This window comes from Heliconius melpomene, chromosome 5, assembly GCF_056956725.1.
Source record: "Heliconius melpomene rosina isolate 202511_hmr_F chromosome 5, ASM5695672v1, whole genome shotgun sequence".
In the NCBI taxonomy this organism is placed as follows: domain Eukaryota; kingdom Metazoa; phylum Arthropoda; class Insecta; order Lepidoptera; family Nymphalidae; genus Heliconius; species Heliconius melpomene.
The window spans coordinates 4,596,055-4,621,985 of NC_140393.1; the positions used below are offsets into that span (position 1 = coordinate 4,596,055).

Genomic DNA, 25,931 nt, shown 5'->3' on the forward strand with positions numbered 1-25,931 from the left:
GAATCCAGCACGTGGGCGCTAATATGTTCTGAACGTTCTCATTGTGGCGCTCGCAGTCGTATGAGAAAACAAAAATTATAGTCGATCACCGACATTCTATATCTGCGCGCGCGCACCGTATAACTCGTTGCACGCGCCAGTGGTGGCAAATTAATGGTGCATAGCATTAGCTTTGCTAAACTTACTCTTTCATTATTACATTTGTTTTAAAACTTATTTTTAAGCTTATTTTGTATTATTTAAATATATTTTAGAATAGAATATACTTTATTGCCCACATAAAAAAAATATATAGAAAGAACAATATTAATAAAAATGAAAGAAAAACATGTATGCTAAGGCGATCTTATTGCTTTAAGCAATCTCTGTATTTTATCATTATGATAATCATTTGTTTACATTTAATAACCATTTATTTAAATGATATTAAAATTATGAAAATAAATGAAATATTTTATTTCTGTTTTAATTATTATATGATAGATGAATTTTATAGTAAGCTATTAAGTTACTTCCACCAAAACAGTACACAACTCCTGGCGCTGGCGTCTGTCCTTCCAGCCTGTGACGTCGCCACACGTAATATTTTCATTGGATTGTTGTGAATCGACGGCTGGTCTAAGGAATTTCCTGTTCTTAATCTGGAAATTGCCTAATAAACGCATACCTTTTGATTTCTGGAACGTTTTAGTTTGGACATATGAGTTTCGTACATGTATGTTGTTGTAAATGTTTAATAAACTATAATAAGTATAGTATGTGGGTTGAAGCAGTTTAGTAGTTAATTACAAATTAAAGACGATTTTCATTTAATTTTGAGTTCGGTTATAACAGGAAATGGCGACTAAATTGCAGAAAATCACAATTGCTCTAGCAATACTTGATTTATTTAATTATATTTTCTTTAGAAGCACAAGGGCACAAGCATGCGATTGTAAATGGGACAGGTGATGGGATCGGTTCCCACTCACACCAAAGCACCTGCGAAATTCTGGGGAAAATTGAGAATGCAGTGTCTCAACACCAACCTAACCTTTCCTATGCAAGATCAGCTAAAAAAATATTTTTCTTCTCTAGATTTATATTTCTCTATAACAATAATAACTTAATAAAATAAATAAAATCGAATGTTTTCATCGCCTGCTATATTTCCATCGCCTGACGTATCAATAGCATTACTGACGGTGTGTGTGAAACGTCATCGAATCACCACGAGAGAAGACAGTAGCTGTTTTTTACTTATTTTCGTATTCCTTCGTCGGAGGAATGGTCTATAAATAAGGGTGGTACATGAATGTAAAATCCAGTGTAACAACACTCGCACTCGGATTCGGTTCTTGTTACAACTTCTTATACTTCTAAAACAATATGGTGAGGATTTAAACGTGTTACATATTACAGTGATATATTGTGAAAAGTGTTTATAGTTTAATTAAGTGGATTTTGTTTAATACTAATTAAAAGTCCAATGATTGTTCGCTAATATCAAACATTTTAATTGCCTATCGTAAATTTTCTAAATCCAATTTTCATCTATTTTTACGGTTTTTAACAACTCTGAAACAATTTTAATGGAACAATACAGGATAATAATTTTTCTTTACCGATTTCACTTGTCACTAGAAACTTTTAATTAAATTTCAGTATTAGTAAGCTTTTCTTTCTAATATTTATAGGAATCTGATTCTGATGAACAAAAGATGGCCATGCTCCGCAAGGCCTTCCAAATGTTCGACACCACCAAATCTGGATACATTGATGTTCTTAAGATTTCAACTATCCTGAACACCATGGGTCAACTTTTTGATGACTCTGAGCTCCAGGCTCTCATCGATGAAAACGATCCTGAAGGTAAATAACTCAAATATTCACTTTTATTTTCCTGTCTGAAATAATTATTATTATAAGAAACTTTTTCAAAAACTAAATGTTAATACGATGTAAAGTAGGTAATAAGCTGTCATTTGAAAAATGTTTCATAAATTTCATGTTTTGCTAGTTTATTAGCCTCGTAAAAGTAACAAGTGGCATTAATCATTAAATCTGTAGCTGCCCGTTGCACGACGACGTCTTCAAAGATACAGGAATATTTTTACACGCGTTCGCTATAATGAGTCTATTTTAGTACGAGTGTCTCCTCAAGATTCCATTACCTTTGAAACGCGTCTCTTCTATTTAAGTTTGTGTTAATATTCGTATGCACACATGCTTGCTTTAAAATTAGATGCATAAATTGCAACTATACTTAATTAAAATGTATTTAGTTTATTGTAATGATGATTTATATAATCGATGATGATTATATAATTATATAAATATAATGATTATATCAATTTAAAAATTGTAATTTTTTTTCGCTCAACAAAATTTTTCTAATACTCACAGGAACTGGCAAAATCAACTTCGATGGATTTTGTAACATCGCCGCCCACTTCTTAGAAGAAGAGGATGCTGAAGCCATGCAACAAGAACTGAAAGAAGCTTTCAGGTAATAAAATAACAGAAGAAATATCTTTTTGAAAGATGAAACATTTTTTTTAATAAGAAGTTTTTTTATCTAAAAAAGAAATGTTAATAAAATACTTCATGCCTAGAAAAAATGTTGTGAATATATGGAATAAAAAGCTTGAGGAAGAAAAAACATTATTAAGATGAAACTACTTTTGTTTAATCTCGATTTAAAGGCATATTCCTTTTGAGATATTTTAAAACTGCATTAAAATTGCATATTATAAAATAAAGCTTTATATTACCTCGCACGTAAGTCGCAATGAGAAATATATTAATATAACGTTATTTACAAACAAATTATTTAACAATTTCAGGTTATACGATCGTGAAGGAAACGGTTACATTACTACATCCACCCTTAAGGAAATTCTTGCGGCGCTCGACGACAAACTTAGCAACGCCGACTTGGACGGCATCATCGCTGAAATTGACACTGACGGCTCTGGTACCGTGGACTTCGATGGTTAGTATTAATTTAATAATTATTTCATTAATTATTACAATATTAATTAATACTTACATTGTACCTTTTTAAATGTATGCAGCACACAGCAGGGTAGGCAGAGGGAACCTAAGACATAGGGTAAGACCTGTTAAGACATTTCGGTTCCCATTTTCCGCTGAATTCTGCAGGCATTGCCTTTTGAGTCGCGGAACTTAACGCGGCGCTATGCCTCCATACTAAAGCGAAGAAATGAAAATATAAATTTAAATTAATAAAGATACTTATTAATTTTATTTTTCAAAGCAATTTTTTTAAATACAATTTTTCATATTGTTTCAGAATTCATGGAGATGATGACTGGCGATTAAATCAATAACAATTACAATTGTTACTATAATATTAATATAATACACTTAGTTTTTTATATTGTATACCTACTTATGAAATATAAGACTTCATTAGTACAAATCGATGCGGTATTAGCATAGTATGTATGACGGAGTTTAACCATGCGCAGGTTTAATCTATCTTATAGATAGGTTCTTAGTAGCGTGTTCGTTCCAATTTATTATTCTCATAATAATTTAAATGTAACGAAATATAATGTATTCACAATTATATGCTAATATTTATAACGCATGAATATGCTGTTTTTCTTTTAAATATAGCCTTTACATTGTCTATCTTTTTATTTCGAGGGTAATATGAGATAAAAAGTATATTAAATAAAAAGATATCTAGGAATTTAGCCAGAAATCTTTTTTTATTTATATTTGTTTCAACATGAACAGAGAAGAAACTAAGAACACTTCATTTCTAAAAACCAAAATATATATAATAATAATAATACCTGAATGTACATAAAAATATTGGTAAAAGAAATAAATGTCAAGCATCTGCAAAATGTCACTGGAAAGATGGTCATTAAACTTATTAAACAGTTTGAACTAATCTTTTTTTATCATTGTTAGTAATTAATATTAAGATAAATGAGATCTTTTTATAGTAGAGTAATATTTTATATCGACTGAATATGTTTTTTGTTTATAAAATAACATTTTAGTAATTAGATAATTATGTTTACGATAGCTTAAAATTATTTTTAAGCTTGTGATATCTTTTAAATTTTCTGTACTTTTAAAAATTTTAAGTAATAATTAAACGTCAAGATGACTAAAATAAGTGTGACTACAAAAGTTTTTTTCTAAAATTACGATATATATACCTTTTTATACTTTTTGCTATGATATATTATTTAAATTTTATATTGATATCACATAGGACTTGTATATAAAAAAAACATTGATCAATCACTAGGTTTTCTTTACTACTAGGTTTTACAACAATCGTTCTCTATTGTCCGTTCAATTCTAGTAACATTGCTTGTTCGTGGTAGAAGAGAGACAACAAAAGGATAACATTAAATATGAATAGAACAGTTATATAAGCTGTCAGTGATAGTTAAAGGATTCCGAGAGATAATGGCACTTAAGAACAAATTACCTCCTAACCGAAATTAGACATGTGCCATGGTTACAATTGGAAAATTGTCCAATTGGATTTTGCTTCCTGAAGTATATACAGCTTTGTATCGTTATTCGGAAAAGTATTTTATTATTTTTTATGACAAAATTAACAAAAATATATTATTATTTGAGACCAGTTGTGACGCAAGGCTTCCTGAACAAGTTTTTGAGTGTAATAGACATTTTACAACCACATATAAAAATTTAAAATTTGGGTCAAGTGAAGAAAATCCACAATGTTTTAAATAAATTCTAATCAATAGTTTTTCAATAATTGTTCTTTTTAGTATCTTGACATTAGGTTCTCTTTGCTTATATGACGAGGGTCATAGCGACGCTACGGACGATTCGAAATCGTTGGCATAGTATGGACATTAAACAGATTTAATTAGAAAAAAACTTTATTGGATCGTTTGTTTCATAAGAAAAATAAAAGAGATTTGTAATTTTCAATAAGCCTTCTATTTGCTTGAATATAAAAAGAAAGTTATTAAAAGCCTTTAGTACTTTATGTTTTACTTAATTGTAAGCTGATTGAAACTTTTTATTTCTCTTAATTATTTACTTATCTATATATATAAAATCGAAAGGTCACTCACACATCACGAAATCTCAGAAACTACATGCGCTAGGAATCTGAAATTTTGCATAGGAGTTACTTATAGGACGTAGGTGCTCGCTAAGACGGGAATTTGCAATATTCGACTTCTAAGGGGTTGTTTTTGGGGTTGAAAGTTTGTATGTAATTTCACTACTACAATTGCTAGGAGTCTCAAATTTTGCATGGACGTCACTTATAGGACGTAGGTAGTCATGGAGACGCAGGTACGGGCCGCTAGTATATTATATATCAAGGAAAACTATTTAAAAAAGAAACATACCATATCATCGCGAATGTACTTAGAAAATTATGCCATTTAAGCGACCCCAGGATTTCAATTGAGAGAACAGAAATAGTGGCAGCAAGGTACATGTATATAAGTTGTTTACTCAATTTACATAATTTAGTCTGTGCCAGTGAATGCAAGTGCAATGTTTTTTAAAATTATAGAAAAAATGTTATTGTGCTTATTGTTGTTTGGGACTGTGCTCTCCGCGCCTACGGATGATCTTGAGAGTCTGGTAAATGAAGGAGGTAGGGACACCTAATTGTTTTTTTGGTACAATTGTGTAATGGGGTTAACGTACTGCATATAATAATGGAATTATTTTCTTTGTTTATTCTTGTATCCCACAAACAATAGGGTACGTAGCCATTTTCCGCCGAATTCTGGAGGCCTTGTGTGTTGGGTGGCGGAACTCAATATTGTGCTTTTCCTCGGCACCTGAGTGAAATAATTAAAATAGAAATATAAATAAATAATTCATTTCTTTAAGTGGGGATCGAACCCACAAGCAGTCGCGTTTACAGTTACAAGCTTGTGCCCATGTACCACGAATCACTTTGTTTATTCTTAAAAATATAATACTTTACTACTTTTTGAACAAACTATTATATTTTATGTTATTTTAGAATTTGTAAAACAGGAAAATGCATACATTAAATATATTATACCGTCCGGCTACTCACCTCAAAAAATACAAAAAATATCAAAACTACAATTAGCTGACCTTGTTAATACGGTAAGCATATATTTTATTTTTTTAAAAAGACAGCTTTGTTCCCTTCCCGCTTCTTTCTCTGTAACAATATAATATAATATAATAATGATATAATCCATAATATCCATAATATAATCATATAATATAATAATATAATCCATTGGTTTCAGGATAATGAGCCTTACAATATATTAACCAACCACTTGGAAAAGGGACACATTATGAAAGGTCTAACATTTAACATATATGATGACAATATGAGGGAAGCTACCATAGCACTGTTTCGTCTTTTGCAATTAGCCGATGATGACAAGATAGATGCGTTGAAGACTTGGGCTTCTTACAATATAAACTCAGATTTGGTAGACTACGCTTTTAGACTAGTTACGTTGTTTAGAGATAAATTAACACAAGATCAAGACCCTCCTTTTATATCAAAACCAAATTATTTTGTTAATAGTGAAACTATTTCAAAAGCCTATAAATTAAAAGCAAGGAATGGTAAATTTGACCCACAAGAAGCTAAAGTACAGCAATTTTATAGAGTAGATGACAAAATTACAATTAATACAAATTATTCTGGTTGGCATTTATGGAATGAAGAATGTAAAGATCATTTGGATTATTTTCGAGAAGATATCGGTCTTAATAGCTATTATTATGGTATGCACCTGATGTATCCTTTTTGGATGAGTAAGGACGAATTAACAGGAATAGATCCGAGATACGCTGAGCAGTATTACTTCATCCATCAACAACTTTTGGCCAGATATAATTTGGAAAAACAACATCTTAAACATCTTAATATATCTGCAGAATCAAATTGTTATGATGACTTTGTTCCTTACTTGTCCTATGACAATGGACTACCATTCTCTTCAAGGTCGTCTATAAGAGCAGAATGGAATGAAGACTATGCACGTGTAAAATCTATAGATATTGCCATTAAAGAGTGTATAACAAGAGGTGTCATATTTATGGTAAGCGACGAAATGAGGTCTGATATAATGTATATATAATAAACCTCATTAGGAGACGCGTGACATAATAATAAATGCTTTTCTTTTTATTAATTCTCCTAATATATCTTAAAATTTCGTTTTTTGTAATACTTTAAAGAATAATTTTACAACAAATATTGAACGAAATTTAATGGTCTTGGTGCTATTTAGGATTATAATAATTTATGTTTATCAATTATTAGTAAGAGTTGCCTGATGAACTTTATATTAAATATTGTTAAAATTAAATTTTGCTTGTAAATTATTTTAAAATCTATTGAGGTGAAATAGTTAATACACTTGAAAAGTCCACCTAATAAACTTTGAGGTCCCCAATTACCGGCTATGGATAGTTGTTAAATTGCAGTTTGTCTATGAATCATAACAACAACAGTAACATTTTCTTTGACACGTTTGGATTTTGGTTTAAATATCGGCTGTTCCTTAGAAAAAATTAAATTTTACATATCTTAGAAATTATTGTATCTACATCCTCTTCACAGGAACTGATCAAATTATCAAAAGTCACGTAAAATGTCTAATTACAGGATAATGGAACCAAAGTCACTTTAACAGAAGATAATTATGCTGACCTTATATCTAAACTTATAAGAGCTAATTTCGAAAGTGTCCAAAACGCTAAAATCATAAGATCTTTGTATGGATATGGTGGTAGTGGTTATCCAACGGATAGGTAAGCATTGAGCTTAATGATTTCTATAATATTAATATGAATATGATTATAATTTAGAAATAATTCCTCTACCAAAAATAGTAAATTACTTATCATGTTTAGCAATCACCTATTTTACGTTAGCTAAATTAGTTACGTATAAAAATATAAAATAAAATTAATACAGATTTTATTATTATTTCAGATACAATCCAGCGCCTTCAGTACTACATCATCCACAAACTACACTACGTGATCCAATGTACTGGTACATGATTGAAAATTTATTAAAGTACTTTACTGAGTATTCGAATACTCTACAGCCTTATGATTTTTCTAAATATCAAACTCAGGAATTTGATATCACTGATTTTAGTTTTACTAAAATTACAACTTATTTTGAGTTCTATGAATTCAATATAAATAACATCTTTCATAGAGATAACTACGATTATAAAATGTCTCCTTTAGTTTTTACTGTGAGACAAAAAAGACTCAAGCATATGCCATTCAAATTCGCTTTTACAGTTGATTCCAATGTTAATAAAACAGTTCTAGTTAAATTATTCATTGGCCCACAGTGTGACTTAATTAATTGTTTCAATGAATATTCCAAGTTTTATGAATTTGATTCTTTTACACAAAAATTAAAAGAGGATGTGAATATCATAAAATACTCTAACGAAATTTCAACAAGGTACTCATTTGATGATAATTATAATATGGAACAAAGACAGTCACTCGAAAATAAGTACGATACATTTAAATTCCCAGAAAATTTGATTATACCAAAAGGTTTAGATAAAGGTCTTAATTTAACTTTATTTGTTTTACTAACTCCCATTGATGAAACAGATGATCCAAATTTGTCCATTTATTTATCAGAACCATTTGGTTTTCCATTTCACAGACAAGCTTTAGTAAATAATAATCCAATTTTCAATAATTACAAATTCTTCAACATTACTATTTTTCATAAGGAAAGCTTAAATGAACAAATTGGATACTTTTCTCCATATTTGAATTAGTTTATATAAAGTATAGTTGTATTGATATACTCGTATAATGATTTGTACTCAAAACAGGTCATTACTAAAGTTTGAATAAAATTGTATATTTATTTATATATGACTTTTATTTATCAATAATATTTGAATATATTACGTATTATACATACATAATACATAAATAACAACATTTAGTTTTCTCTCTCCTTTTAGTGTTTGACTACGTCATTATAGTGGACGAAATGGTTGGGAAGGTTGTACTTATAGGCGAACTCTTCTCCTTCGTGATAAACTTCTACATCTTTAAAGTACATGTTTGGCTGCTTGAAGTAAACATCATGTAACGGACGATCGAATGGATATCCGAAGGGCTTGTTGTCATGGATGAAGGCCTTGATGGATTCGAATTTCTTCTCAATCGGTGCGTAGGGATATACAATTACATACAGTTGGTACGGGAATCCACCCTTTGAACCCTTAGGCAAGATCAATCTTTTGGGCATAGCACCTGATTCAATAGACATATCAGAGGGTACTTTTCCTTCGGGAAGATGCTTCAGAATGTCATGTACAGATACTGAGTCCTCTTTGTAGAAGAAGAAATCTTTAGAGAGACGTACAATCTTATTTTGTCCCTTAACCAATTTTTGTACCGACCAGTCCAATTCAACGAAGTTCTTCCAGTTATGTTTCAGACAAATGGGCAAACCCTTGCTGTCATATTTGGGTCCAAGAAATATTTTGAATACAGCATCACCTTCAACGTCTGACTTAACATTAACTTCAATGGAGAAGTCCTTGTGGTTAAGACGAGGTTGACGTACAACGAAGTGAGGCCATTGTTTAGATTTTAGTTCTTCTTTGGAGTAGAATACGTTGTTGCTAACATCAATGTCGTAGTAATCAAAGTAAGACACAAGTTTATCAACTTTGACGTCGTTAATCTTAACTCCAACATAATGCAAATTATCTTGGTTGTAGGGTGCCAAAAACTTCTTGTATTCAATAAAATATTTAAGAATCTTGCTGTACATCTGGTAGAACATAGGGTCGCGGAGCGATGATTGGTAGAAGTCTAGGGCTGATGGTACGAAGTGGTATCTGTATGTAAAATAAAAAAGAATTAGTAACATATTAATAACAAATAAATAAGAGATAATTTGTATTTTTTTTTCTTCGCGCTGTATCCTGTATATCGGGTAGGCACAGAGAACCTAGTATCACACTCCATCTCCATCTGGCAAAACTTAACGCTGCGCTTTTTGCCTTGGTACCAGAGCGAGAAAATGAAAATTCATAAATAATAATTATTTCCCCGAATACGAATCGAACCTACGCTTGTGCCCCTGCAGAGTGACGGCATCTATATACGTATATAATAATTACATAATTCTTTCTAATATAATTAACTATTAATTAGTGGGAATAAATAAAAAAAAATGTGTACAATGTACATAGCCTTCTATAGAGTATAGTTAATATATAATTTAGTAAACTTTTTTCAAGTTTAACTCTTCCTATCCTATCCTATATCTTATAAAACAAAGTCGCTTTTCGTGTCTGTCTGTTGTTTCTAACTCTTCTTCATTACTTCTTCTAAACCACTCAACGAATTTTGATGCGGTTTTCACCATTAGGTCGAGTATTTTTCATAGAAGGTTTATATATAGTTTATTATTTGTACAATCTTATGTAAATTAACATAAATACGATAAATGTGTATAAAGCCCTACCCATTGAGACACTTTCGCGCATGCGCTGCTTTAATGGTAAGTATTACATGAAAATAATGTACTAGAGTATTGTTCCTCTTAATAAGAACTACAAAAAAGTCCGCGACGGCATATTCGTATCTTTAAAGAATAACGTGTAGTGATCATTTTTCTGTCCATTAATAATAATTTCAATATATTTTTTATTGTGAGTCATATTTTTCCATAATGGTATTAATCTATATCCTTTAAAATACTTAATTAATTTTCTACGTTAAACGAAGATAAAATTTTCTTTTTACACTATTTCGAAATTGCGAATAGTTTTACAGAAAAACGCATTTAATTATTGACACATCACGCCGTTGACATATGTTACTCAAGTTTCACTTATCCTTTACTCTCAGCATATAAATAAGTATATTAGTTACGTTGGCCATTTAATGTAAATCAAAACTTTCTTTTACTGTTTTTCATTTTAATGAGTACTTTAGAAGATGTTACAATATCAAAAAATCCTTGCTGCGAAACAGCAGCTAACACAACTACGAAAATGCGGGTTGCATTAGGGTTTAATTAATTTTCACATTATCTTAAGTGCTTTGCAAACATACATTATATGAATAATCCAGAAGTTAAAGCGAGCGAAGCCGCAAGAGGGTCGCTAGTTTGATTATAAAGATGGCAAAGCATACTTACTTGTCAAATAATTCTGGGGCAGCACTTAACATGCGACGAGCAATAATTTCATAGGAGTTGTGGTTATCTTTACGAGCAAACTTGCCGTGCCAGTCAGCGTTAGCTTGCCAGAAGTTCCCAATAAAGTTGACAGATTTGCTGTTGCGTAGATCAACGTCTTGATTGAACTATAAGATTGAAAATAATTATAAATCATACTTGATGCAATGTTAAGGAAGAATATTTTAGAAATATTACTTACGGCTTTGAAATGGCCTTGCTCAAGGTATTGAATGTAATTCTTCTCATAAGCATCAAGAAGTTGAAGCTCTTCAATGTATTCTTCAACAGGAATTTGGTAGTAAGAAGGCCTTTGCACAAATGAGTAATAATAATTGATGTAGGGGCTGTATCCGCTCTTAATCGGATGCCACCAAGAAAATTGTGGGATCTCGCCTAATCCATTGGAAAGTCTCTCCAAGTAGTAACGGGCCAAAAGTTGTTGGTAGAAATAGTAGTAGACTTCACCACGACGCTCCTTCATTGCTGGGTAAAGGTCGCCGTCCATCCAGAATGGGAAGTATGAGTGGAAGTAGTAATAGTATGCGTTGAGACCAACATCTTCGACAAAGTAGGAAATCCTGTGTTCGTCATCGTGGTAAGATGAGTAATCTGAGTAGTTGGCGTACATAATGTAACGGTCATTTTCCTGGATAACACCGTCTTCAGCACCGAAATCAGATGAGATTCCATTTTGCATTTTGATACGGAAGATCTTGTGCCAAACTTCAGAGTTGACAAAGAGTGCAGGGTAAACTTCGTAAGGAGCTGGAACAACTACTCCCTGCATGTCTGCACGGTGGATCAGAGCGATGTAGTATGCATAAAGGAATTGTCCCTCGTTAACGTGAACGCGAGCCCAAGCAGCCATTTTATAGAAGGCTTCGAAGTCCTTGGCATAATAGAAAATATGGAATAGAGCTACAGCTTCTTCTCTCTGTCTTTCGTAGAAGATTGAGAAAGGCACATTTCTTGGCATAAAACCAGATTTCCATAATTCCCAGAATTCCTGGATAGCCTTCTTGTTCTGTAGAATATAAAGCATAGATATTTTAGTTATATGAATTTTTAACTTTATTAAAATATTTTTTTCCTTTTTTCATTGCAAGTATTTTAAAATAAATTAAAATGACTTACTGAGCAGTCATCTATGTGAGCCTCGATATCGTAGTCCTTGCCTATTTTATAATAATCAGCTTCGATGTCGATTTGTTCTGGGTGGATAAAAAGCTTGAGAATTTTTTCCTGTTTTGCTACGAATTCAGGTTCCACTGAAATTTAAACAATTTTTTAATAAATAACATTTAAATTCATTCCGTACATTTCTTACAATAATATTAAATTATATTTTTAGTATTCATACCATTTTTGACTTTGTATTCGACCTTTGAAGGAAGAATGGAAGCTCCTACCAGCGCAAAGGCCAGGCAAGCTAATGCCAGGACAGTCTTCATCTTGAGCAGCCCAGAAGGTAACTGTGCTAATTTTGGTAGAAATTTCACCTTATATACTAAAGAGCTACTTGTTATCTTGTTTAATTTCATCAATTGCACAGTAACAATAATGAGTTTTAGCTTTATCTACCGACTTTTTTGACCTCATGTACCTATGGAGATAAAGATATAGTCTTTTACTTACTTTCTTAAAATATTATATTTTTTATCTTCAATCCTATTTATCTCCATTATTCAATGGAGTAGACAGAAATATAATTGACTCTCCGTTTTACCCTTTCCGCTAATTGTAGGACACGCCTTGCAATATGAAAACTAACAATATTTTTAATATACCAAAATCGTACGAGGGTGTGACTTTAACGCGACTGTTGTGAGTTCGATCCCTACTCGAGGAAGTAAAATAGTTATTTAGGTTTATATTTCCATTTCTTCGCTCTGGTGTCTATGAAAAGCGCAGCGTTGAGTTCTGCCACTCAAGCTAAAAATAAAATTAAATATTCAGGCTTAATGTCCCTTGAAATACATAAAAAGTCGAGTTTCTAAGTCAATGCAATCCAACAGCAGGGTAGGCAGAGGGAACCTAGTGTTGAGACACTCTGTTCCCCACTTTCCTCCGAATTCTGATGGCACTGCGTATTGAGTAGTGGAACTCAAGCGCGCTTTTGCGTTTACATTTTGCAATTTTTTATGTATACATTTTTGCTTTTGTATTTTTTTAAAGTATAACTTATTGCCATAAAGTTTACATATAATATCTCGTTTCCTCGGGGATCGAACCCACTCGACTCTGCGCCACGACGGCCTAACTAGAGGTACATAGGTTTTTTACCCCTAACCTATTTTTTATGATCGGAAATAAATGTTACCAGCAGGCTACCAGAGCAGGCGGAGGGAGCCTGCTGTGTGTATCACTCATAACGCCTGCTATACATGATACAGCCTGAAGTTAATTAAATAAATAAAATAAAATAAAAAAATAAAAAAGCCTTTTATTTCCTAATGTTACACAAAATTTTTACAGTGAATCTTACAATTTATTTATTTATTTAATTATTTTTTAATTTATTAAATAAAATAACTTCTATTAAATTTTTACTATTCTATTCTACTCTGTTTTAATAAAAATAATATTTCTAAATTGTGTTAATTAGGAACCCCCCTCAGTTAAAGGCCTCTTCCAAGGATTGTCATCTCTTTCGGTCCTGGGCCGTATATATCCATTCAGGTAACGTCACCATCTTTGTCCATCTACTATCCAGCAATTTTTTTTTCCGTTCTTGTGAAGATAGTGACCTAACATTATAGGTGGATATGTCGAGCTGGTTTGACTGGTGCATCTCCTTTGGAAGGTAGTGGTAGTATTCCTCCTCGGTGACCAGCCGGCTTGGAGGATATAAATCAGTGTGCGTTGGTTTCTGTTTTGTATATTTTTTGCATGAGAGAGGTGTCGGTGGTTGCTATATATTATTCCTTTCTTGACTTTTTTATTCGATAAGTAATTGAGTATAGTCTGTTTAGTCGTACCTTCTGAGAAACTAGAAGATCTTTGAGATGCAGAGCATGTGCAAAACCTTTGCAAAAATGCAAAACCTTTTTAGGTTTTATTTTTCTTGGAAACTTGACTGTTACGTGATATATTTCTATTACCAGTATTTTCATTGTGCTGTGGTCGGGTAGAAAAGTGTCTCTTCCTGGTGTCTTTTGCTTCAGATTTATTAACTATGACAATTTTGTCGTATTTAATAATTACGTTATTACCTTTTTCTCTCTCTACTTTTAGTTGTTCTTGAAGCATTCTTCTCTTCTCTAATACATGTGTGGGGTAGTCTTCTTTTATATAATAGTTAGTGTTTTTTAAAACCATTTTCTGTTTCATAATCTTGATTTTGGTTCTAAGTGTCACAAAGATGACTAATTGGTCGGGGCTTCTCAGATTTTATGCCTACTTGTCTTACCTCTTGTATGTCATCACAGTTAAGGTTCAGTGAGAAATAATCGTTTATAAAGTTAATAATTTTATTCTCCATATCAAAGTAAGATTTCCCATTATCTTCTATGCCAAAGAACACTATATTTCTTTTCCGTGCCTGTTTCTCTAACAAATTAAGTCTTTGTTCTTGATCTTCTATTTTTTCCTTGATTTTAACTTGATTTTGATGCCAAATTTAAAATTTTTCATCTAATATTGTGTTTATATTTTTTGATACTTTTTCTGTAACTATTACTCCAAAATTTCTTACATTTTGAAATGGGTCAATTAATTGATTTGTAAAATTTTTGCTACTACCGCTACTCGTCGCTAGATGGCGTTGCTTTATTTTTCTCAGCAAAAAAGGCCGCAATTCTTATAAAACTTAGATAAAAGCACGTAACAGTATCCTCACAGAATTCTGGACATTCCTCACTTACTGAAGCACAGTGCGTATATTTACTTAAATTGTGACAAAGAGAAACAGTATGCAAATATCAATTTTTTTTTTTTGCAGGTTTTCTAAAGCAGGTCAACGACCGGTCTTTGACCGCACTTGACTTGTAAAAAAAGTCCCAAAATGACCTATAATCGTTAGTTTAAGCACTTTATTAACAACTACTTTTTAGCAATTTTTGATGAATAACGAATTTAAACTCAGAGCAAAACGGCACACGTCGACCTTACGCGGTAAGCGACTCCCCCCGAAGTTCATTAATTTGGGATAATTAGTAATTTCATGTGCTAAATTATCTAAGAAATTATTTTCTGGTTGTTTTGAGACTTCAAAGTTATAGAAGTAGGTCCGGGGTGCTATAAAATTTCCAACCATTTCCAAAGTGAGGAACGGGTTCCTTTTGCCAACCCTGCTATGTGCGAGCGTGAAGCTAAAAAGTCTGCTTTTACTAGCGAGGATATAAAATTTTGCAAACTTTACTCATACCTAGAGAGATTAGGTACAAATATTGTTTTTATGGAAGCTAGAGAGATTAGGTACAAATATTGTTTTTATGGAAGCCAATCCGGCATGTTAACTCCCTTCATATATGGTACTAGCGACCCGCTCGCGGCTTCGCCCGCCTTAACTACTGAATTATTCATATAATGTATGTTTGCAAAGCACTTAAGATAATGTGAAAATTAATTAAACCCTAATGCAACCCGCATTTTCGTAATTCCAATAAGGATTTTCCAATTGTTTGAAGTAATACTCACTAGGGCATTGTGATGTCATCAGTGTAGACGTAGACGTAGAGAGCAGGTGACAAAATTCTGACTGAGACAACGGCAGCGATCTGGTCGCTGCTAGACCCCGCACTCTCAACTCTCACGCCAAATGTCCTTTCACTTACAAAGCAGAGCGGCAAAACATGCGCGACGTGCTGGGGGCGGCACCCCCCGGCGGCTCTGAGCACTTTATGAAATAAGCCCGGGTGCCAGACGCGGTTGAATACGTCAAGGAAGACTGCTATTGCACACTAACACTCTCTCTCGGTTGATCACTATTGCGTAGTTTACCCAGAGTGGTATACCCGCTCGCCAAACTGCTCGCTTCGTGGGTGGATGTGTGACTGTAGAAATGAGAGGAATAACTTCTCAAACAGCTTGGCGACCGTGCTGAGGAAAATTAATGATCGGTATCCCTCAGCAGCATAATGAGCAGGCAGGCAGGCAGCATTTTTTAGTATTGTAATTTTAAATCTGTGCTACTAATCTTTTCAAGTACTTATTAAAATATATTTAAATGACTATTTTTAAACGGAAGAAATTATAAACAAAAACCTACCTACTAATAACTACTACAAAAAATATGAAACCAATATCGCGCTGAAATAATTCAACTGAAATTATCCAATATGTGAAACGCATTTAAATCTTCTTTGCTATAGAGGCAGGCGGGTTTTTTTTCGAGCTTGTGGTTAATGCTGTTAAAACAGCGACACCGGTTGGGTAGGCACTACGTGGCTGCCTGTGAGGAAAATTAAATAGAATGCATCGGCCGGGAATCGAACTCGGGTCACCCGCGTGGCAGGCGAGCATTCTACCACTGAACCACCGATGCGTGTAAGGCAGGCGGCGCGGCGGACGCGCTTGTATAAGCAAAACGTCGCGGGGCGCGTTTCGCAGCAAGGAATTTTTGATATTGTAACAACTTCTAAAGTACTTATTAAAATGAAAAACAGTAATAGAAAGTTTTGATCTACATTAAATGGCCAACGTAACTAATATACTTATTTATATGCTGAGGGTAAGGGATAAGTAAAACTTGACTCGATATAGTTGATGTGTAAACGGCGTGATGTGTTAACAATTAAATGCGTTTTTCTGTAAAACTATTCGGAATTTCGAAATAGTGTAAAAAGCAAATTTTATCTTCGTTTAACGTAGAAATTTAATAAAGTATTTTAAAGGATAAGAATTAATACCATTATGGAAAAATATTCCTCACTATAAAAATATATTGAAATTACTATTTTTAGACAGAAATATGATCACTACGCGTTATTCTTAAAAGATATATATTAAAGACGTTATTCTTACAAATATGCCGTCGCGGACTTTTTTGTAGATCTTATTGAGAGGAACAATACTCCAGTACATTATTTTCATGTAGTACTTACCATTAAAGCAGCGCATGTGCGAAAGGGTCTCAACGGGTAGGACTTTATACACATTTATCGTATTTATGTTAATTTACATAAGAATGTACAAATAATACACTATATATAAACCTTCCCTGGTAAATACTCGACCTAATGGTGAAAATCGCATCAAAATCCGTTGGGTAGTTTAGAAGAAGAAGAGTTAGAAAGTTCAGACAGACATGAAAAGCGACTTTGTTTTATAAGATATAGGAAAAGTACTGGATGTCTCTCTACTTTTAGTCGCTTGTTCTTCTTCTTACTTGAGTATATTGCTAAAAAATGTAAACTCTCAAACTCATCATACGAGATCACTAGGCCACTCATTCTCCAAGAATCCAGGTACGTGAGGCAACTAAGAAATCATTGGGGTTAACTTGATACAATAATGATGTCCACTGACAGACAGATGGTCAAAGATGTTAAATATTTGCTCCTTATTATGTGTGTACTTATAAATAAAATTGAAAAAAGTGTCAATGTCTGTAAAATTGATAAAAGTATCAATGTCTGTAAAATTGAAAAAAGTGTCAATGTCTGTAATTGTGTCTCATTTAGCTCCAACCTGTTCAATACTACCTCTTCATGTCACCTCTCCCCCACCTATCACCCAATTACTCATAGATATGGAATAACACATAATTTCTTTTTCGCAATCAAAAGTGAATAAAATTCTAAAAAGTTTAGCTTACAATTTACTTAGAGTATACAGTAGCTATAGATAACTACAGAAACAAATTTGCCTCAATACAATTTAAAAACATTAAGTAAATAAATAAAAATATATTATAGTTCAGGCTTGAAAAGCCCAGGGAAGGCCGCTGGTGTGTAAATATTTTGAATTTGCCTGATTAAAAAATATATATTTCTTTAATTCATTTTTTTATTATATATTTATTTATTTATTGAAATATAGTTATGTTGCCTCATGGCGTGAGAACGGTACCGGTAAACGCCTACTCAGCGTTCGGCGTATGTAACGCGAATCCCCTCATGTCATGGGAAACAAACGTAGTGTTTTAGTATTAATTATTCTTTATTTTATTCTTTAGTCGATTAGAGCATGCACTTCTGCTCGGTCGATTCACTAGTTAAGTTAATTTTATGCTAGTTATAAGAACATAAAACATTGTTCTTATTATAATTAAAGTAAATTTAAATATATAATTTCTTAGTTATTTTAAAAGCCCACTCGCGCTCCCGTAAACATGTCTGGCGCAGCCGGCAGGATAGTTTCCATATCAAATACAGCGTTCATCTATAAATTACGTATCAAAATCCGCGATAAGGGCTTGAAGGTCTGTTAGGAACTATCCCGAACCAAATAAATTTGACAGTACGTGAGGAGCCTGGAGCTGATGATGCAGACCCCGAGGTGGTGAGTGGAATTTTTCACCTTCCTTGTGTCCCGTTATAAATGAAATGAATTTCTTTTATTATAACGTAGTCTGATTTTCTTAATATTTCGAATCAAACTCTTTGAAATATTATAGTTAAGTAAAAGTTTAATTTTTTTATTTCAAATCAAAATCTTTGAAATATTATAATTAAGTAATTTTAATTTTAATTTTTATTTCAAATCAAAATCTTTGAAATATAATTATTGCATATTTTATTTAAAGTTTAAATAATTGAAATAATATTTTATTTTATTTTAATTTTTGTTGGTAATATATTAAAATTTAAGGATTTAATTAAGAATCATTTTTAATTTTACTTATATTTCAAGATTTTATATAAAATAAAAATGGAGCATATAACTTTAATTCCCAATGAAATTTTAAAATTAATCCCACTTTTTGGTGGCGACAAACGCCAATTAAATTTATTCTTAAGGAAATGTGAATACGTGATTGATAAATTTCAAGGCAGTGATGCACAGAATATGTACATCATGCATTCTATTACTAGCCGCTTAGTGGACAGGGCCGCAGCGCTTATTAGCGAGCGTGAGGATATTGTTTCATGGTCGGAATTTAAAGATCTATTAATTCAACATTTTGGAGATCCGCGTAGTGAGGAGTGTATTGCCATAGAATTAGAAAATTTAAAAATAAATTCAGGAGAGAGTTACCTTGATTTTTGCAATAGGGTACAATCGGTACGTTCTGTTATAGGGTCCCACGCGGATGTCTTTTTTAAAAAAAGATTTATTAATTATAAACTAGGATATCCCCCGGGATAGGAGTAAACTCACCCCAGAAGGGTTAAGTTTATGTGATTGTGGTTCGGATACTGGGTAAGGGAATTGGAGATCTGGCGGATTCAACATCTTCGGAGAGTTCCCCAGAATTGTTACAATTATTTAGACATTTTCTGGTTTTTATAAACTTAAGAATTAGAGTTAGGATTATAATTATAACTATGATGCATATTATAATCGTGGTATATGAATAATAATGTCCATACAATACAATGTGTGGTTTTTTAATTAAACCGTCCAACTCCGTTATAACATGGTTAATATCGACATTATATTGAGATCAAATGGAATCAAGGTTAATATGCGTTAAATTATAAGTATGAATATAAGGTTTTGATTTTAAAACTTTTTCTGAATTACAACAAGAATCATTTAATAAATTGAAATTAGTAACAATTGGTCGTAAATTAATTACTTTTGTATTTTTTGGTATTAACCTCGAGTCTTTGTAATATGCTATACAATTTATAGGTAAATTTAAAATTCCTGTGCCAGATATTACTATTTCTTTAATATTTGAATTTTCACAGTCAATAGATGTTTTAGACGGATTTGTAATTACATTAATCCATTTATTATTAGACAAAGGTTGCCAAATTTCTAAATGACCTTGGAGAAATTTGGTTTTACAAATTAAAGGGACATATTTTAAAACTTTTGAAAATATTTCCGATTCGCAGATCGGAGTACTTAAACTAGAATAAACATTTGGAATATTACAAATATAATCAAACTTATTTAATAACATACAACTACCTAAGTTATCTAACTTACTGTAATATGATCTGTCTCGAGTTATAGCTAAGTATTTAATTGAAGGAATAATTGTTGTGTAAGTATTATGAATGACAGACACGGGATAAGGAATATTATGATACAAATTATATGTTCTTGTATTTACTAAAGGTATTTTTAAGACGAATACAATTTTATTATTATAATAATAAGTAGCGATTTCAGAAACATTCATTAATATGTAAATATTTTCCAAAGATATACTTACAGGAAATTGGTGATAATCTGCTATAAATCTATAATTTTCTACAAGTTCAGTAAACAATTGTTTGGTTGTTATTATGGATGGATATAAAATATTTGTTTTGCTAAACATTACTCCATTTATTACATCTTCTAATTTAAAAGATAAAGCTAACAATGTACTCTCTATTGTATTCAGAATTTCATTAATTTTTGATTTTAAATATAAATTATCGGATAATAAACTTAAATTGTGCTGTGCGTGAGATAGAGCATCAATTGCATAGTTTAATTGCTGCTCATTTGCATTAAATTTGTTTAAGGTCTCTTTTGCAGAAGAAAGAGAGGAAGTAGTGACCAAAATATTTTCTTTAATTAATTTGGACAACTGTGTTTGGTCATTTTCTATGATTTCAATGGCTTTACTATACTCAATGGCATCATTTTCGTCCATAGTTCCGAATAAATGCTTAAAAACTGTGCCCACACCACTAATCCAAGTCGACCTTTTTGATCTAAATTCAATTAAATGCGAAATGGATTCAAAGTCGCGAATTATGTCATTATATCTAACTAAAAGCGACTGGTGCATCTTGAGACATTCGATATTAGTATAGAGAGCACTTTGTTTACATAACAGCTTAGAGGTACTTATCACACCGTTCAAGTTTTTTATCTGAGGTTGCGTGTATGAAATATCTATAGGAATTACTACGTTTAAATAGCCATCTATTAATTTAAATGACCCGATGGGGTCAAAATATATACCGGAAGTATTCGTAGAGGTTTCGATGATGGCTTCGTGTGCAGAGGATAGAAAACTGCAAGCAAGCAATTTTAAATGTAACTTAATTAATATATATTATTTATTTATTCTAAAATAAAGGTAAAAATACTTAATAAAATATGTTATACATTATACGTGCAGATCTTAACTACTTTTGACGAACTAACTTGACCTCATCAAAGTGATGGGTGACATGTCGTCGATTAATTAAGAGAGTTAGGCTATTCCTGCCATTTACCTTTATTATTTTATAAGGTCCTTTCCAAATGGGGGGCAGGGCTTTACGCATTCGAAGATGATTTTTCAAGTAAACATAGTCACCAGCATGATAACTAGTTGGTCGAGTTTGCTTATCATAGTAAGCTTTGGAGGACTCTTTGGATTTATTTATATAATCAACAGCTTTGTCACGCGTATATTTAAGACGATGTTGTAGCATTCTAACATAGTCCGGGTAAGTCGCGTCTAAAACAGATTCATAAATGGAATTTGCTAGTATTGGCTTATGTTCGAATAATAGTTCGTATGGAGTATAATTAGTCGTGAAGTGAACTGCTGTATTATAAACTAGCATAGCTGTATACACATATTTAGGCCAGTTGTCTTGTTTTCCGGATATGTATGATTTCAGATATTCTTTTAACGTGGAATGACTAAGGCTCCTTGTGTTTGAGGATGGTAAGGAGACGACCAAAGGCTCCTTGTGTTTGAGGATGGTAAGGAGACGACCATAATTGTTTTACTGTAAGGAATTTACAGGTTTCTTTGAACATGTCGGCATTAAAAAAATGCTTAGAGCTTTATTAGTTTGGCAGGAAGTACAATCCTTGACATAGTTTTCTATTTCATTACGCATATTTTTCCAATAATATTGTTCACGAATTTTATTGAACATCCTAGTGGCACCAAGGTGTCCAGCTACTGGAATGTCATAATTCGTGTAAAAGTTTTAATACTTCAGAAGGACTAGGATAGTATATTTTATTTCGATAAATATGGATTTCAATATTAGTATTATGAAATAAATGTGTTATAATATTATATATTTTAATATATGTAAATTTATCGAATGGATTTTTGAAGTCAGTAATACCTATTTCACTAATAGGTTCAATTTTATTTATAAGATGATCTCTTATATTTTTTAAAGATTTAAAGATATCACTATAGGAACAAGTATCGAAGTGGTGTACTTTGGTAAATAGAAAATAGTATTTCCTGTTGTTAGGAATAAGCATTTTAAAAAAAAGTAATGTTCTTTCTGAATTAATAAAAAAGTATAAAAAAATTTTTAAGTTAAACGGTTTTATATTGCAGATAAATGTACTAAAAGCTAAAAAATAATTTCATAGAAATTATGATTACTAAAATTTAATCGTGGGGCACGTCCAATATCTACAATTGAAAGACATAGCGTGAGACTTCACCCACCTAGTGGTAAGTAGCAAGTGTCCCCACGATTTTATTTTAGTAATCATAATTTCTATGAAATTATTTTTTAGCTTTTAGTACATTTATCTGCAATATAAAACCGTTTAACTTAAAATTTTTTTTATACTTTTTTATTTTTAAGTTTTTAGTTTTTATTTCTCATGCTATTCAATTCGTTGAAATGAGGCTCGATGTCTCATTATTGCAAGGTTAATGGAGAATGTTACGAACGACCCCCCCAGAGGTCCAATAGAGGGACAAGGCTATGTACAACAAGATGTGCCTGAATCTTGAGGGGAAAACGCTAACGACATATCATTTTTATCCACCTAGTGCCATACAGTTCTCGGCGCGCTTTTACCTTTTACCTTGGGTGGTACCCCTAGCGACGTATCATTTTTAGGCACCCTATAGCCACACAGTCCTCGACAGGATACCAGATCTTGACTTAGGTGGGAGATTCATATTGTAATTGTGTATAGTATACTGTATTATACTTACCAAGCCCTTTATTTTGATACCCATATTGATGGGATTGAAAACTACATTATCCGCCATTTTGTAGCAGTGGCCATCTTTGATTTTGATTTTGTATAGTGCACTGAATTCTACTTGACAAGCCCTTTCATTTGATACCCATATTGATGGGATCGAAAAAACTAACTTGTCCGCCATCTTGTAGCGGCGGCCATCTTGGATTTTGATTTTGTATAGTCCACTGAATTCTGCTTGACAAGCCCTTTCATTTGATACCCGTATTGATAGGATTGAAAAAAACTAACTTGTCCGCCATCTTATAGTGGCGGCCATCTTGGATTTTGATTTTGTATAGTCCACTGAATTCTACTTGACAAGCCCTTTCATTTGATATCCATATTGATGGGATTGAAAAAAACTAAGTTGTCCGCCATCTTGTAGCGGCGGCCATCTTGGATTCACAATAATATTGAATATGGATAATTGTATTGTCACCAGAATCAAAGGCGTATACCAAATTTCAGATCAATCGGTTAACGGGAAGAGGGTTAAATTTCAATTACTAAATTTGACCCAAACAAACAAACGGGGTGAGCTAAATAAAACCGTTTAATAAAGGATTCAGAATCTGGAAAATTCGACAAGATCTCTTGAACATACTGGTTAGATTCGTCCAAGTCTAGGGATGTAGGTATAATTAGAATTTTACTTTGACTTTTCAGTATACTATCATTATGTTCCACAATTTTCGTGGTATATTAAAACTGTTACTGTTGCAGGGATTTTCAAATATTTTGTGTAATTACTAGCGGATTCAGGTAAGTTTTCAATATTATCTACATTTAAATTTGGATTTGTATTTTCAGGTTCACCGGAAACAGTGGGGCTAGGATCGCTAGGAGAGGGATAAGGTGAGTTTCTAATTGAAGGATTTATTACAGGATCAGGATATTGAATATTTGGGATTTGATCATTATTTTCACCTAGTATCTCTGGGAGAAGGGATGAATTAACGTCCTCAACTAAGATAGGATCCAGAGGATCAGGTAAGTTTTCAGGACTTGGGAGAGAAAAAGAACTAAAATCAGCTAATTCCGCATTAAAAGGACTGATATCCAATTGGCCAAGGTCAATTAAATCATTTTGAGGTGAGTTTTCAGGATTTTCAGGTAAAACTGGATTTACTTGATAACGTGATAGGGCATCGGCATTAATGTTTATTCTTCCCTTTTTGTATTGTATTTCATAATCAAACTCTTCGAGTTTTAAACGCCACCGCACGAGACGAGACCGAGGTTCTTTATAATTAAACAACCAATTCAAAGGCTTGTGGTCAGTGATTATTTTGAAACGTTGTCCAAAGAGATAAGGACGGAAAACTTTTGTACCGTAAACTATTGCAAGACACTCTTTTTCAGTGACACTATAATTACACTCTGCTTTGTTTAGTGTCCTGGAAGCATAGGCAATAGGTTTATCCTTGCCCATATCACCCTGTGATAGGATAGCGGATATAGCATAGTTTGACGCATCACAGGTTAAAATAAAAGGTTTTGTAAAATCGGGATATATGAGAATTGGTGCTGTTACGAGTTTTTCTTTAAGTTGTTCAAATGCTACTTGCTGACTGTTTGTCCACATGAAAGAAACATCCTTTTTAAGGAGGTTAGTAAAGGATTTGGCATGTTTTGAAAATTTAGGAATAAATCGACGATAATAGGAAGCTAATCCAAGAAAAGATTTTATATCCTTGGGGCTTTTGGGAATTGGAAATTCTGTGACTGCTTTAAGTTTTTCAGGATTTGGTTTTACACCCTTTTCACTTATTATATGGCCTAAATAACCTACTTCCTTTCTGAGAAATTCGCATTTTTCAGGTTGTAATTTAAGATTACAATTTCTTAGACGATCAAATATAAGAGAAAGTTTTTCCATATGGGAAGCTAAGTCATATGAATAAATGACAATGTCATCTAGGTATACAAGGCAATTTATTCCTTGTAATCCCGATAAGACTGTATTCATTGTTCGTTGAAATGTTGCAGGAGCATTCTTCAGGCCGAATGGCATCCGATTAAACTCATAGTGCCATTGTGGAACACTGAAGGCTGTTTTAGGTGCGTCCTTGGGATCCATTTTAATTTGGTGAAACCCAGATGCTAAATCCAATGTTGAAAAATATTTACATTGTCCTAATTGTTCTTTAATTTCTTAAATTGTACTTTGTTTTGCTCGCTACTCACTCATCCACTTCCACTGGTTGACTGGAAGAGATCTCTTATAGAGATAAGTCCACCTTTGTACACAAAATGTCTATATATTTTCTATTATGTTTTTTTTTTTTAGTGCAATAAAGAATATTATATATATTGATCCAATATTTCGTTAATTTGTGGAATAGGATAGCTTTCACCGATTGTAATATAATTTAATTTCCTATAATCTATCACTATTCGCCATTTTCTTTGTCCTGAAGAGTCTAATTTTTTAGGAACCACCCAAATGGGTGAAGACCAGGGAGACTTTAATGGTCGGATAATATTAATATCTTCGAATAACCCTCCCGTTGGGTTTAGGCCAAATTTATCTCCATATAGATTCGGTATTCCTAAAGGACCACACATACCCCCGCCAAGAGTTAACCCCTTCTATGGGCACCGCCCGATTCAGCAAGTAGGTTATCGCCCACCAACTAACGCAAACAATTATTACGGACACCCGGCGCAATTTGGATATAGGCCTAATTTTAATAAAAGCACACCGCATCCAAAT

General features: G+C 32.5%; 3 protein-coding genes across 3 annotated transcripts; 2 read left to right on the plus strand and 1 right to left on the minus strand.

Annotated features, from left to right (window-relative positions):
• The first annotated feature begins 1,215 nt into the window (after positions 1-1,215).
• Positions 1,216-3,637, plus strand: TpnC25D (Troponin C at 25D). The gene is made up of 5 exons (XM_085185520.1): positions 1,216-1,371; positions 1,677-1,851; positions 2,386-2,488; positions 2,826-2,974; positions 3,296-3,637. Exons 1-5 carry the CDS (start codon positions 1,369-1,371, stop codon positions 3,322-3,324), a joined length of 459 nt encoding a protein of 152 aa, XP_085041646.1. The 5' UTR covers positions 1,216-1,368; the 3' UTR covers positions 3,325-3,637.
• A 1,781-nt stretch (positions 3,638-5,418) lies between these two features.
• LOC146538951 (arylphorin subunit alpha-like) lies at positions 5,419-8,882 on the plus strand. Its single transcript, XM_085185519.1, has 5 exons — positions 5,419-5,617; positions 5,996-6,105; positions 6,255-7,064; positions 7,634-7,779; positions 7,964-8,882. Exons 1-5 carry the CDS (start codon positions 5,515-5,517, stop codon positions 8,784-8,786), a joined length of 1,992 nt encoding a protein of 663 aa, XP_085041645.1. The 5' UTR covers positions 5,419-5,514; the 3' UTR covers positions 8,787-8,882.
• LOC146538952 (arylphorin subunit alpha-like) lies at positions 8,455-12,731 on the minus strand. Its single transcript, XM_085185517.1, has 5 exons — positions 12,579-12,731; positions 12,353-12,486; positions 11,418-12,242; positions 11,177-11,343; positions 8,455-9,866 (listed from the first exon to the last, which is right to left on the minus strand). The coding sequence occupies exons 1-5, from the start codon at positions 12,667-12,669 to the stop codon at positions 8,975-8,977; spliced, it is 2,109 nt and encodes a 702-aa protein (XP_085041643.1). The 5' UTR covers positions 12,670-12,731; the 3' UTR covers positions 8,455-8,974.
• Between the last annotated feature and the right edge of the window lie 13,200 nt (positions 12,732-25,931).